The sequence below is a fragment of the Mucor mucedo genome (assembly GCF_025094135.1).
Source record: "Mucor mucedo strain NRRL 3635 chromosome Unknown EV154scaffold_172, whole genome shotgun sequence".
Classification (NCBI taxonomy): Eukaryota; Fungi; Mucoromycota; class Mucoromycetes; order Mucorales; family Mucoraceae; genus Mucor; species Mucor mucedo.
The window spans coordinates 31,718-46,110 of record NW_026252456.1 but is presented as its reverse complement, the minus strand read 5'-3'; the positions used below and the strand labels follow the sequence as shown (position 1 = coordinate 46,110).

Below are 14,393 nucleotides of genomic sequence, written 5' to 3'. Positions count from 1 at the left end.
CTATGCACTTTACAAAAGGAGGTACTTTTTTTATCCTCACTACGCACGATCTTTTTTTTTTTTTTTTTTTTGGAAGTTATACGGAGTAAAAAAAAAATCATGCGAAATGCCTATATTGAAAATAAATGAAATTGATTGTTTGTGCACAAGTGGTATATAAGCATTGCGGCGTTAGCGAGTCTTTTGTGCTCTTTATTATTATCCTTTTATAAGTACCCTTTTTTTTAAAAAAAGCTAAATCATTTTACTAAAATGTCATTCGCGCAAGGTATTACGATAATTATTGTATGTTGCCTGAAAAAGTGCGATCAATATTTTCTTTTTTTTTGATTTCGACAGAAATTTCCTTCAACTCCAGGTTCAAGCAACATGTTATTCCAAAGGAAGAGGCCAAGAAAGTGCGGGTATGTATAAATGAATGTCTTTTTAATAATTATCTAACCATTTTATTTATTGTTGTACATATGATTTATGCCCAAACACAGTCCAAAAATGAAGGACAAGTTGTTGGAATCTTGCAAAATGTTCTCAGACATAATGCTAACCCGAGGACTTTGAATATCGCCACTTTTATGATGTAGTGATTTCAGGTGCTACTATTCAGTTATTTGCAACCAGTGAAAGAGCCGCTCGTCAAAGATCTACCGGCACCGATTCTCCCGGTCGTCGCGTAGGTTCCAATAATGGTGGTTCCAGTGAAGGCGACAGGCCTACTGGTGGAGGTTACGAGACCAGCCATGAAAGGGAAAAGGCTATTTGTGAAGATGAAACGTCCAGTGGTAGATCGAAGTGATCAAAGAAAGGCTTGCCTATTGGTGAGCGTCTTCTTAGATTAGACATTGGATTACCTTCTGTATGGCGTACGCTATTTCATGGTTGTAAAGGACGTGAATTGTATGCTCATCAAGTTACGGGAAAAATTAGTTCGAAACATCCTGGTGATGCTGGGACTCCACCCCCGTATCAGCCTTCGCATTTACAAAAGAAGAGATCAACCAAGGATGATTCAGCTACGGGATTGGTAAGCAAGCAGGGTGAGCGATCTTTGGTCAAAAGAGTCAAGCCAGTGTTAAGCATAAAGAGCAAGACTCCAGCTACCAAGACAGCGCAACCATCAGGAACCAAGACACCAGTCTTGAAAAAGCCCGGCTTTCCAATTGATTTACCTAAATTGTTTTTCCTAGCAAAACCTGCCACTTCCAGGGAGCCCACACCTGAGGAGTCTACCAGCACGGATTTGCCACCCACGCCGGTTGAGACAGGAAAGGCCAAGTCTACTAAGCTATGCAAGTCTACTAAGCTATCCAAGACTACTAAGCTATCCAAGACTATTAAGCTATCCAAGACTACTAAGCTATCCAAGTCCACTAAGCCAACCGACTCTACGAAGCAATCCATGTCTACAAAGCAGTCCAAGTCTACGAAGCCAAGCCCAACCAAGCCAACTACTGGGACAACTGTGCCAGCTGTAGCTCCCAAATCAGTTGAACCTCCCAAGTCAGTTGGACCTATGCCAGTTGAAGTCCCCAAAACAACTGAACCTATGCCACCTATGCCACCTATGCCAGTTGCAGCTCCTGAAGCAACTGAACCTATGCCAGCTGAACCTCCCAAGTCGGTTGAAGCTCCCAAATCAACTGAACCTATGCCATCTATGCCATCTATGCCATCTATGCCACCTATGCCACCTATGCCAGTTGCAGCTCCCAAGACAGATGAGCCTATGCGACCTAAGGAGCCTATGCCACCTAAGGAACCTATGGCACCTATGGAATCTATGGCACCTATGGAATCTATGGCACCTATGGAATCTATGGCACCTATGGAATCTATGCCACCTATGGAATCTATGCCACTTACTTCTGCAGATGCACCCTCTGGTACGGATATTGCACCAAAGTCACCTGTTGGTGGTCCTGCTGCTGAAAAGTATGTGATTAGAGCTCCTTCTACTGGAGTTGCTTCACCAGCCAAGTCTCCTGTTGCTCCTCGCGGTGCTACACCTGATGTTGCTGCTGATACTACTGCACGTCCTTCTGGTGTTAGTCCAGTTGCATCTAACAAGGGTCATTTACCACTTGGTAATGATGGCCAATCAAGAGCTACATCGACTGGACCCTCAAGAGAAGTAAGCCCCCAACAAGAATCAAGAAAAAGAAGATCTCCATCTACAGAGTCATCCGCTTCCAAAAGACAACCTACTGAATCTATTGCTCCTTTCATTCCACTGCCATTCAAATAGCCCGTTCCTGCTTTTCAGACTGACGGTGAGCCAACATCGGAGACAGAGACAGAGCGTAGTGAGAGCGTTATCTCGCGCCGACGCAGCACTCCTGCTGACATTGTGTTGGGTCATGCCGATTATCGTCGACTGAGTCAAGCTGTCTTGCAAAGACTCAATGTTTTTCATTCGGTAGCGCCATTAAACCAAGATGTGGTGAACGGCGTCTTAAGGTTTTATGTCTCGGATGTGTGGTCCATGTTGTCGACCAGCAACAAGTACGTACGTGTACGACTGGTGCAGTTGAGACACTTTCAGGACACGTACTCAATGTTCGATCTGGCCCGAAGAGACAGCAAAGGCCATGTTCTGATGGTAACAAGGAACTCAAAGCCTGATACATGCTTCCGTTACTTTCGTTTGGTCTTTCGCCGTCCAGATAATCACCTAAAGGTTATGGCCAACGAGATGGTGGAGGGTAGGCCGCGTAGCCCTTTCAGGAAGATGGACATCTGGACGGCCTACATGTTTTATATGGCGAATATTATTGAAGGTGGGCGGGATAAGGAAGCTACCGACTTCTATCAGCTACTCGAGCGGACCTTCTTTGCAGCATTTAGAATGATGCCATATATCGGGCCCGATGGCAAGTTTGTGGTAGTTAAGGGCAAGTTGGTCTTTGCCATCATCCACGCTGCATGTCGACCATAGTTCTTTGTCTTTTTTTCTTGTTGGGGGCTTTTTTTTATTTATATATACAGTTCCTTTTTTTTTTTGATAATAAATTTGTCTTTTTTTTTTTGAATTAGAATAAGCATAGTTTATAATATTTTTTTTTGGATTGGAATAAGCATTTTTTTTTATAGTGTATAATAAATGTAATTTATCTGTGCGGTTATTATTATAAAGAGCTGTCTTCTTTATTATAAACAGTTGGTTATTGTTCTAATTGCAACACGTATATCTTTTTTTTTCTGATTAAACTATATGTTTACGTCTTGTCATGGTACACGAAAGCTCGGAAGCTCCGGTGATTATTTAGGAATGTTTAAAAACAATGTTTTTTAACCTGTTTTTCCATTTTTTTTATAAACCTACAACACACTTTCCAATGCAATAGGTAGCTGACTCTTTTATACAGATAGTAAAACGACTCTCTGTAACTGGTAATATATAACGAAGAGTAATCAGTTTTTCGACGCATCATTCAACACCCGAATAATCAATCGAGGACACTTCACGACATGGAGCAGAAAAAAGGAGCAACAATTCAGTTCATGGGATAAAAGAGTAGTCTGTAGACACTGGGTTATTCGTTGAGTTCTCTACTTGTTCATTGGTGTCAGTAAGTCCTAATTATTTACGTTTCAATTAGGCTTACTTTTTGGTTGTTGTTACAGCTCGGGAATGTGTCACGAGAATAGAAAGGCTACGTAAAACCAAGCCGATGGTGCGCACGTTATCTCCGGTTGTATTTATTCATGTATTCTTTACTCATGTTCTCAGGAGTATACAGTGAGTGGACAAAACTGTTCGAGTGTTTTTAAAAAGCTACATTTCCTCTTATTTCGATATCATAATAGTATACAAAAAATCGGCCAAAATTATGTAAAATAGTAAATTGACTATTACAAATAAAAATTGGTTTTATTTAAACTCAGTCCCATTTTTGGTGTAACAAAAATTACATAAAGTTTTATAGACACTCGAACAGATTTGTCCAATGGAAAATTTTACGACTAATATTCGGTTCTTCCTCCTTTGGCCTTGATAACCGCTTTAATCCTTTTTTGCATAGATGTTATAAGGTCTTGACCCAACTTTCGGGTAATTTTGTCCCATTCCTGGGTGATCCGGTCGAATAACTCGGTTAAGCTTTTTGGGGCCGTTTCGTAGGCGCTAAGTCGTTTTTTTATTATCGCCCAGAGATTCTCGATCGGATTTGGATCTGGGAAATATGAGGGCGAATTTAACACGCATACGTCATTGTTTTGAAACCAGTTTGTTGCCATTTTGGAGGTATGTTTTGGGTCATTATCCTGCTGAAATACGACATCCTTGATATTTCGATTGTAGTAACTAACACTGGTCGTTAGATCGTCGCTCAAAATATCACAGTATAACATGCTGTCTATTGTACTATCAATACGAACAATGTATCCAGGACCTTCCCAGTGAAAAAAACCCCACAACATTATGTTTCCACCGCCATGCTTGTACAAATGTTGGAGATGACAATCTCGGATCTCTTCGTCTGTGGCATTCCAAAACAACTGAGCCCCGTCAGAGCCAATACGGTTTATTTTCGTTTCGTCACTAAAAACAACATTCTTCCAATCATCAACAGTCCAGTTTTGGTGGACCTTGGCCCAAGAAAGTCTCGCTTTTTTACGACTTGGTGTTAATGGCAGTACTTTAGGCTTATGTTCAGCTTTCATCCCGGCTGAATTCAACATGCAGCGAACAGTCCTTCCGCAGACAAAAAATTCTTCCTTTTTTAGAGCCTCGACAGCATCCTTGACAGTCTTTTTCACATTTGTTTTGAAGCCTCTAATCAATAAGCGGCCTGTTGATGTTGAAATCTTGCGAGGTGCTCCACCAATTTTTTTGTGAATGTCAAGATTAGCTTGATTTTTTATCTTTGCAATGGTTGACAAACTAACAGACACTTTTTTTGTAATTCCTCGAAAAGAAAGCCGGTCGTTTAGTAATTTAATGATCTCTTTTTTTGATGTCAAAGAAATGCTTTTTGTCTTCTTAATGAGTGACGTCTTATATTACGTAAATAAAGAGAAAAAAATAACATGTGGACTAGCCACCAAAACCTGTCTGAAAATTTTTTTTGGGGCTTATATGAATGTTTTTTCGAAAGATTTTTATGGTTTTCTAAACAATTTCAGCATTGGACATAACTATTCGAGTGATAAGCAGTTTTAAACACAGAATATCCCCTGTTCTTGTGATACAAAAAATCCAAAAACGTTATTGCTGGTGTAACAACGCGTGCACTGATATCTGTCAAAATATGAAATTATTTAGAGTAGTTTACACATTGTTGACAAAGATGGGACTGAAACTTTCTAAACACTCGAACAGTTTTCTCCACTCACTGTACGTTTGTTTTGACCTCAACATTTTCTGTTAACACTTGTTTGGCGTAATGGCAAGGTAGGCATGCGTTTTTTTTTTTTTTTTTTTTTTTATTTTATGTACTAACAAAACAAAACAAAACGTTTAAAGGTCCTTTTTACAAAGGCAACAGGACGTCTTGTAACAGACATGTATACGAGTTGAATGTATTTGAAAGAGAAAGAAACGAGTGAACGTATCGGATTCAGCTTACAGCAAAAAAACACCTTTCACTGTAATCAACTTGATCATGATACAATGAGAAAAAATAGACGATACGATACGAGATGGAATAAAGGTCAGCCAAGTGATACAACTTTAAGCATACGAATGCCATCCATTTCAACAAGTGTATAACACCCAACAGTGACAGTGCTGTGGTTGACTCTGATTATCCATGATTCAATTTTATTATGAGCGTGACACGATACAACAAAGCCCTGTTTTAGTGATGGATGTTAAAGTGATATTTTATAAAGACAACAATGCTCTGTTGAAGGAATGAACGAGATAGGCAGACACCTCAACTACAAGAGCTACATGTGGACACGTTGGATGATAAAGTATTTTTATATAAAGACAAGATGGTCGTGTTAAAATGATGGATAATAAAGTGATGTTTTTAAAATACAAGAGTGTCATGCTAGAACGATGAGTGTGATGTTGAAACGATGAGTGGAAAAGTCTTACGTTACATAAAAAACAAGAGTATGATGTTGAAAAGATGAATAATAAAGTGACATTTTAAAAGAAAAGAAGATTGTAGTGATGTAACAATGAGAAATAAATTGATGCGCTCAAAAGGCACTTTTATTTTTTACGATTAGTGAAACAGTATATGATCGTTTACCAAAAAAACACAAGTAATTGAACATATCAACTAACGCCAAAAAAAAAGTATAACACAATGTATCCATTTTGGGATATCCATCTAGTTTAGCGTATCAACATATCTCGTAACGAAATACGAATAAAACAGCATTTGTTCTAGATGACGCCATCTAGCTTTACGTGTCTAAAAACATGATTTTCCAGTAGTCTTTTGGGGACTACATGTTCCTAGATGTTTGTGCCCAGTCGATCACATAAATTGTAGTGGTGGTTGTGGTGGGGGGTTTGAAAGAGAGTTGTAAATGTCTGTTCTTGGAATGCACAAGGGAGAAACAAGATAGTTGACGATAACATGTTCTGTCCAAAAAAAAAAAAAAAAAAAAAAAAAAAAAAAAAAAAAGTGGCGTTCCATCTTAAGATCCAACGGAACAAAATCTATACTACTTTTGGAATTTTAAAAAAAGGAGAGGGATTTAAGTTTTATGGTGTCTGTGGTTGAATGATGCGTATTAATAAAAAGTGACCGTTTCTATACATGCGTTAATGTATATTATAGGAGATAAAGGAGTAGCACCTCTTTACCAAGAACCATGAGTTTTCTCCTTTTTTTGAAGAGATCAACATACGGTCGTATACGTCAAAATATACCATTTTATTTTGTATATAAGTCAGATTTTTTTTCAAACAAGGAAAGATATCTACATTAACTATCAAATAAAAAATGAATAGTAACATCAACAACGACAACAACATTGCTTCCGCAGCCGCCACCACTGTTTCCGATGTAGACAATGGCTACAGCAGGTAATAATGAGGTAAGCGAACAAGACATGCAGGAATCCAAGGAATTCACCTTCCCACTGTCGGTCGCGGATTTTATTTTGTTGTCATTGTGCTTCACAGAATGAATTATTGCGAGCGATATATATGAATATCATAAATGTGTAGCTCAAGAATGTCTTTATCAATATGTCATTTAAAAATGAATGGCTACAGTAGTCATATAATGTGCAAATTAAATCATTACCCTAGTTACATAGTGACATTTTTAATAGTCAAGGTAACATTTTTTAGATAGACGAATCTTTTTCAAACCAAACCTCCGTTTCGGCAAAATGGTTGACAATCGCTGCGCTGTGCTAAATGTTTTACTCTCTACTAACGTGCCTCCAGTTTTAAATAGCGATTTTTTTTTGGATTTTTTAATTGCCTAAAACTTTCCCAAATCGACCGATATACCAATGCGAATCAAAAGATATTATTTAAAGAGTCTTTATAAACAATATTTTATGAATAAAAGACTACTTTTACTGCAAAAAAAAAGTTGTAGGACATCAAAGCTAGTCGCTTTTCAAAAAATTAAAGGTGGGCGTATACGTAGGGCTTGGTGATTTGAGATTTGACTATGACACGCCACTAAGTTTAATCTCCGTTTGTGTTAAGGACAGCTAATAAAATTGCCTTGTTTCTATTGATAAATGAGTCATATATTGTTTCCCGCTAAAAATCGAGTCCCACTGGAATCCCTAAGATGAGAGATCCTGTAAAGGCTTATGGTTTTCCAGAAGAAATTCTATGAAATATTTAATTACAGAAAACAAAAATAACTTATACTGTACTACAGCTCTTGTAGAATTCGACAATCAAGATAAATGTTTAGATTAGCAATTTTATTAGCCGTCACCTAAAAAGAGTATAAATAGACCCGATTATTTCATTGTTAATACTTCAGTTGAATAAAGTAGCAAATAATTATAATCGAACCTATGGTATTATTACTTTTCATGTATAACGTACAGTATACATTTTTATCGAATCAGAAGTAATTGATTTGTTACGACAATTATATTCATCAATCCTCGTTAACCATAACTAAACAGTGTAAACTAAGTGTGATAGTTGAGAATAGATTTTAAAAGAGAAAAACAATAAAGTACTTTGAGACTGCTTATAAGTTTTATTAAGAGTAAAAAGTAGATTAAAAGATTGTGAGGGTTCTATTCTAACTATCAGTTTGCATGTTTATATATGTTAAGAGAAATCGGATTATGAATTTAGTTTGATGGATAAGTTACACAACACTAAAATAGTGCTTGTAGTTGGATATGATATAATGTATAAGAAAATAGTTCGTGTTGTGATGTAATAATGTATGGGGTGATGAAGTGAGATTTAATTTTAATATTGTTTTATGGTGTGATTAGTAACAACAGTAGGTGGATCACCACAACAAGTTTTAGAATAGTAAAGTATAACTTCATGTCTTGGTATCTGGCAAAATTGATACAATTGAAAAGTAATTCGATAAAAGTATACCTTATTCGAAATAAAAATAGACTACAAGAACTCTGCCGCTACAAATAATTAATTCTTCTTAAGTTGCGCAACTCCCTGAGTTTTAATGATGAGTCATTTTTTTTGTTTTTGGAATAGATCGAGACTTTTTTTTTCCCGCTTTAGATTAAATGAGGATTACTGTAAGGAACGTGGCAAGGAACATATTATAGTTATAATATCAGAAGATACCTAGTAATTATGCAAAGACAAAGAAAGAGTGATTTATAAAGCATGTAGTAATAATAAATGATCATACGAGGAAGGTGGAGGGATACAAGATGATGTGCATTGAACGTGGAAGGCGAGGGAAAGAGGAGTGATTATATCTTTTCAGATAAGATGCGTTTCATTAAATAATGTCTTGGTCTACTTAATTAGTTTTAATCCTGGTTTCAACTCACGTCGCCGAAACCCATGATTCAAGATTAGTAATTACTTGGCGTTCGAGATACTTGGATGGGTGTTGTGATTACTAATCTCTTGAAAGCCGGTGTTCATTGCAATGGATAGTCTTGGAAGCTCCTTGTAGGTTTAAGACATTGCTGGTGTTGAGTATCAGCGGGGGATTCCAGAACTTTCGAGTAGCCGTGGATGCAGAGTCGGCGACAAAATGTAAAGTACGTTGTTCATCGCAAAATCTCGTTCGAATTGTCTTAAGTTAACGTTGTCCATATCGCTGGATCTGGAGCGTGGGTAATCAAATAAATGTTTAATGTTAAGAGACACCTATTTATCAGATCATGCAATTGATATTGTACACTACGCATACTTGTTTGGCAAGTGCAGTAAAACAAAATAGGTATAGTCGATTATCTATTCAGTATCTTTGAAATGAATAATATACGATTCAAAACATAAAATGTCTTATCGATATCTGTATACGCTGCTGTATTCTTTAACTTATATCTTATTTGTTTATACTCTTTATCAGCAGTATAATGTTATCAGTATATACATAAATAGTCAATTTATAATAATAGCTATTATATTCTCTCTCAGGGTAGATAATCCATTGAGAGAACTATTAATATTAAGTTTATCTTTTTTTAAATCTTGATTTGATCTGAGATAATTTTCTTATCGATCGGTGACATAGAAATCTGTATCCAACTGTAATTCGTATATCTTATTTAGGCTAATCATGCAATCTTTAATATACAAGTATTTATTCGTAGTAGGAGAGGTTAGCTACCAGTATACAATCATATGATGACATGTAACATCAAATGTTGCTTTAGTTTCATAATTCATTTATTTAAACGACTTGCATAATAATTCTTAAGTAAATCGTACCAAAACACGACAGACGTCAAACTTAAATTAATAATAATAAAATTGAGAACTGCCAAATTATATATGATAACCAGGAAATCAGCGTACTCGTTAATACATTTATTCCAGCATAAACGCAAGGGATCATAAATAACCATCAAAAGCTCCCAAATGGTCTCTACTAGAATCAATCGGTAGAAATGTTTAGGTTTCATCCAGTTCAGTAAAAATATATGGATCAATTATTCGAGAATACTAGATTGTTCGGGTACGTTTTTTAATCTACATTCGATGGTGCATCGAGAACATTGAAATCTAAAACGAAAGAGCCAAAAACAATATTCAATTGAAGAGTAGTGTTAACAAAAAATGCTAATACGCGTTTTTTTGCAACACGGAATTTAAAATAACCTATCACGATTCTATAACCGATTGACCATCGGTAGAAGTTATTTCGAAGTTCGCTCAAATCCCAAAAATTTGGCGTATGCTCGATTACAAAAATGTTCTTCGAGCTTTGTTTGAAGTAGCGAAAAACTGGTGCAAACTAGAAAATTTCGGACTCTAAACAAAGCCTCCAAACGCCATTAAACATCTGTATAAAACGTAAATTACGATTTCCATAGTTTATAATAACTGGTAAACAGTATCATAAATGTTTCACTATGGAAAACGTACCTGACGTAACTCTGGTACTTATCACTGATATTTTACCATTTGCACTTACTTTCGTTGCAGTGAATTATTGCTACTGACCGGTCCAGAAGAAAGTTCTCCTATTTTTTGTTCAGAACAACGGTTTGGATCACAACTTTTAGCCATCCGCTTTACTAGAATTTTTAATGACTTGAGACGTTTAAAAGATGAAAAGGATTTCTGATGTCTGCCGGTAAATTGTGTGATCGTGTTTTAATTGTCGACCGGCGGGTTGACCGGTCGTTATTTATTTGTGGACCGGAGGCTTGACCGGTCGTTATTAATTTGTGGACCGGAGGTTTGACGGGTCTTTTTTTTGACCGGTGGGTTGAATGGTCGATTTATAAACGCTAAAAATTGCCCGGAGCGGCTGTTATTTTCAAATATCTTCGACTTTTAGCCATGTGTAATTTCACCATAATGTATTGTCATAACAATTCTTCTATTTAACCACAATAGCTATGAGGGTGATCGCGAAGCAAAGAGTCCAAATGTTGTGACAGGGTCCGATACTGTCAGGAATTAGCCGAATGTTACTAGGTACGAGGACAGGTCTCTTTATACTTACAAGGCAAGGCTATGTACAAGGTAGGACTATATGGTTGGGAGAAGACACACAAGAAAAGGTAGTAAATCTAAAGGTTTGTAATAATAATAAGGTATAAAAGATATCAGATAATGATCTTTACTTGTCTAAATAAGCTAAGGTATTTATAACAAAAGGAAGATAGTCTTAAGAACTATCTTCTTAATATGGAGGGTATGGAGTTAAGGCCTTGCGAAAGGTCTTGAGGCGAGGTACTGGGGCGGAATCATGGGACGAGGGTGGTGGTGTATGCTGGTTTGGTCTTGAGGCCTTGCCCCAGGTGATGACTCGTGATCGGTCTCATGGTGTTGTCTGATGGTCTGGTCACATGAGCTGTCACATATGATCTGCATATACATGCAGATCTATGCGCGGGTGGATGTATGCGCATAGGCAGTAAGGTATTGACCAAGTGGTTTATGTCAGATCCAAATAAAAGCATTTTGTTTAGATGGTATGTGTACTCGATTGGTTTGTTATTCTAATGATATTCATTATATTCAATGTTTATAAATAGAACGAGTGTTACAAATGAAGAGTCAAAAAACGGATTTATAACATAATAGCGTCCCGACAGTAAAATCAACAGCTTAGATGGACTCTATTATGAACCATCCTTAGGATTTGTTGAAGTTAAAAGCGTAAAAAAAGGAAATGATAAGTCCGCAATATGAAAACGACCTTGTTCGACTTGGATTACTCACTAAAAATGCTATTATTCGATCAAATGCAAACGGTTGCTTTGGAATACAAGTAATATGCAAGTATTAAACAGTAAGAAGTTGGAATTTAAATAAATACTTGACACTTGCATCTAAACATTATTTTAGGCTTAACAATCAATTTCTTCGTTAGAAAACTCGTTGCTAATGGAATGTAGATCATGTTTGACTTGTACAGCATAAAAGCAACATCATCAAAAGAATCACTTCAAGGATTTGTTGTATATTTTGACGAAATCTTGTCTATATTGAATATCTTCGATGAGCATTGCCTTACATTCACTTGCGATACCAGCATTCCAGATTCCTGTAAACGAAAGTCTTTATCCCAAGAAGCATTGCATTTCATTTTATCTAAACCAAAGAGCAGTAAACGACAATGTTATACATCCTAAAGAGTGGCACCATCTTAACCTCAACCCAACCGAAATCTCCATAAACAAATGTACAGAAATATGGCAAAAAAACATTTATGAACGTTTACCACAATAAAACTCCGTTCCATTTTAAAAAAATAATTTTAAGCACTGTAGTTAATATATAAACCTTCCTACAAAGTTATTCTCTTATAAAAAGTGTATCCCATAACAATGGTAGAGAGTTTCGAGCTATTTGTTATTAAAAATTAAAAAAGAAAGTATGAACATCAAATAATGGGTGGTGTGTCCACTCGCGTCTATGACAGACTTGATTCTGTATAGCACCGATCTTTGACCATTCGGTTTTTTATAACGGCCTCAAGCCATTCCATAGAGATAATGTGGTTTACACGATCATATACCCTTCTTTTCAGGTGTGCCCATACACATTCAACGGGATTGAGATCAAGGCTATTGGGTGGCCAGAAGTCGAAACCATCAATCCGTGTTCTTTCTTTGTAGCTACCTGTATGACTAGTAGCTTTATCTTGATGATAAAGAAAGTCATGCCCAGTTGTTTTGTTTTCTTTTTCTGTCCAACGAAGCAAATAGTTTGCCAAACAGCTGACATACTTATCTTGATTGTTAATGCTGCTGTTTATCAACTTAATTCAATATAATAAAATATAAAAAAATAAAAGAAAAGAAAAAGAATTAAAAGATGACATATCGATCTTTTGGTTTTATTCAAAAAAAATATAAAAAGAATATAAACAAAAGTTAAGAAGAATTTCAACTAGAGAACTAAATCTACTGCTTAGATTTATAGCCTATTTATATTGTTCCAAATAGTAAAACCTAAGAAAAAAAAATAAAGTGTTCATATCATAAAGACGTTTTCGGACAATTTTTTTTATGGACGTAAAAATACTTGTTTTTAAAAAAGAACAATATAATAAAATATACATAAAACTAATCACTTGAAGTATGACAAAATTTATAGAAACTAAATATACACCTTTTGTAAAAATAAATGGCACACACTCCGAAAATAATGGCACACTTTTTTTTTCCCATTTGGCACACATTAATTTTTTGATTGGCTCAGAAATTTTTATTAGTTTAGCACATAATTTTTTTATTGATGGCACAAAAATTTTGGCACAAAGTGTGCCATATTTAAGTGGAAGTTTATCAAAACATACTTGCCATTTTGAATCAGAATATCGGCAAAATTCCCTGTAAATTACTGAAAAGAACACTGTTTAAGCGTCGGTTATTCTCGAAGTAAGCGTTTCCTTATCCAAGAGTTTTTCTTTCTTCAGTTTGCTTTTAACCACTGACCGAAAACTGCTCGATTGGATTCAATTCAGGCGAATAGGGCGGGAGATAAACGCATCCGTACCCGCAATTAATAATGTATCGTTGAATATCAAGATTTTTATGGATGGGAACATTGTCCATGACAATGTAGAAGCCTTTAAATTGCTCGTGTTTATCTAACACATCAAGGGTACTGGCGATGAAATTAAAATAATGACCAGTAACGGTGCCTACTGTCTTGATTGCAGAAGACCCGGAAGCTTTAGATGATGCTCTCTGTAACTTTTTCTTTTTGAGGTAAACTGGTACGGTCTTCTTACTTTCACATTGATTACACCGAGGGGTGATATGGCACCCAAAATGATTGTCGTTTGAGCCCTCGTTACAGGCATCTCAACTATGGCTCTCTCCCCTTTTTTTGACCAAGGCCATCGTCCTCTTAAGGTTGACGTGAAAAGCCGCCTCATCAATGAAAATGAAATTGCTCTGGTAGTCCAAAACTGTTTTTGACCAGTTCGTTACCCACTCGAATCTTTGCTGCATTTTCTCGTTTTAATTTCTCTCAGCAGGGTAAAAATATGCTTTTTTAAAGGACAACGCGCACTCGTTAACCATGAAGTTATGAACGGTTTTTTTTTACCAACTTTCAGACCTTCAAATTGACTAGTCAAACTATCTATAGCTTGGTCGACCGTTGCTGAAGGGTTCTCACCAAACGTTTCCTCAAGGTGCTTTTTATGATCTTCGTTTAATATTGCCTTTCTACCTCTTCTCTCAGTCAATTTTTCATCACTACTATCATCGTTTTTCCCTCGAGTCTACCCACGAGAATATCCTGATCGTCTTTAAGCCAATTGTAACCCGTTCTACGAGGGATATTCATAACACTTGCCGCTTTTCCAGCAGTCAGTCCCCTT

At 36.4% G+C, this 14,393-nt stretch overlaps 2 protein-coding genes across 2 annotated transcripts; both read left to right on the top strand.

Annotated features, from left to right (window-relative positions):
- Nucleotides 1-252: 252 nt before the first annotated feature.
- On the top strand, nt 253-2,932 carry EV154DRAFT_578895 (uncharacterized protein; the record flags this gene model as incomplete). Its single annotated transcript, XM_051606568.1, has 5 exons — nt 253-268; nt 340-404; nt 551-779; nt 837-2,128; nt 2,243-2,932. 5 exons carry the CDS (start codon nt 253-255, stop codon nt 2,930-2,932), a joined length of 2,292 nt encoding a protein of 763 aa, XP_051451780.1.
- Nucleotides 2,933-11,726: 8,794 nt separating this feature from the next.
- On the top strand, nt 11,727-12,189 carry EV154DRAFT_487137 (uncharacterized protein; the record flags this gene model as incomplete). The annotated part of the gene is made up of 2 exons (XM_051598944.1): nt 11,727-11,825; nt 11,953-12,189. The coding sequence occupies 2 exons, from the start codon at nt 11,727-11,729 to the stop codon at nt 12,187-12,189; spliced, it is 336 nt and encodes a 111-aa protein (XP_051451779.1).
- Nucleotides 12,190-14,393: the final 2,204 nt, after the last annotated feature.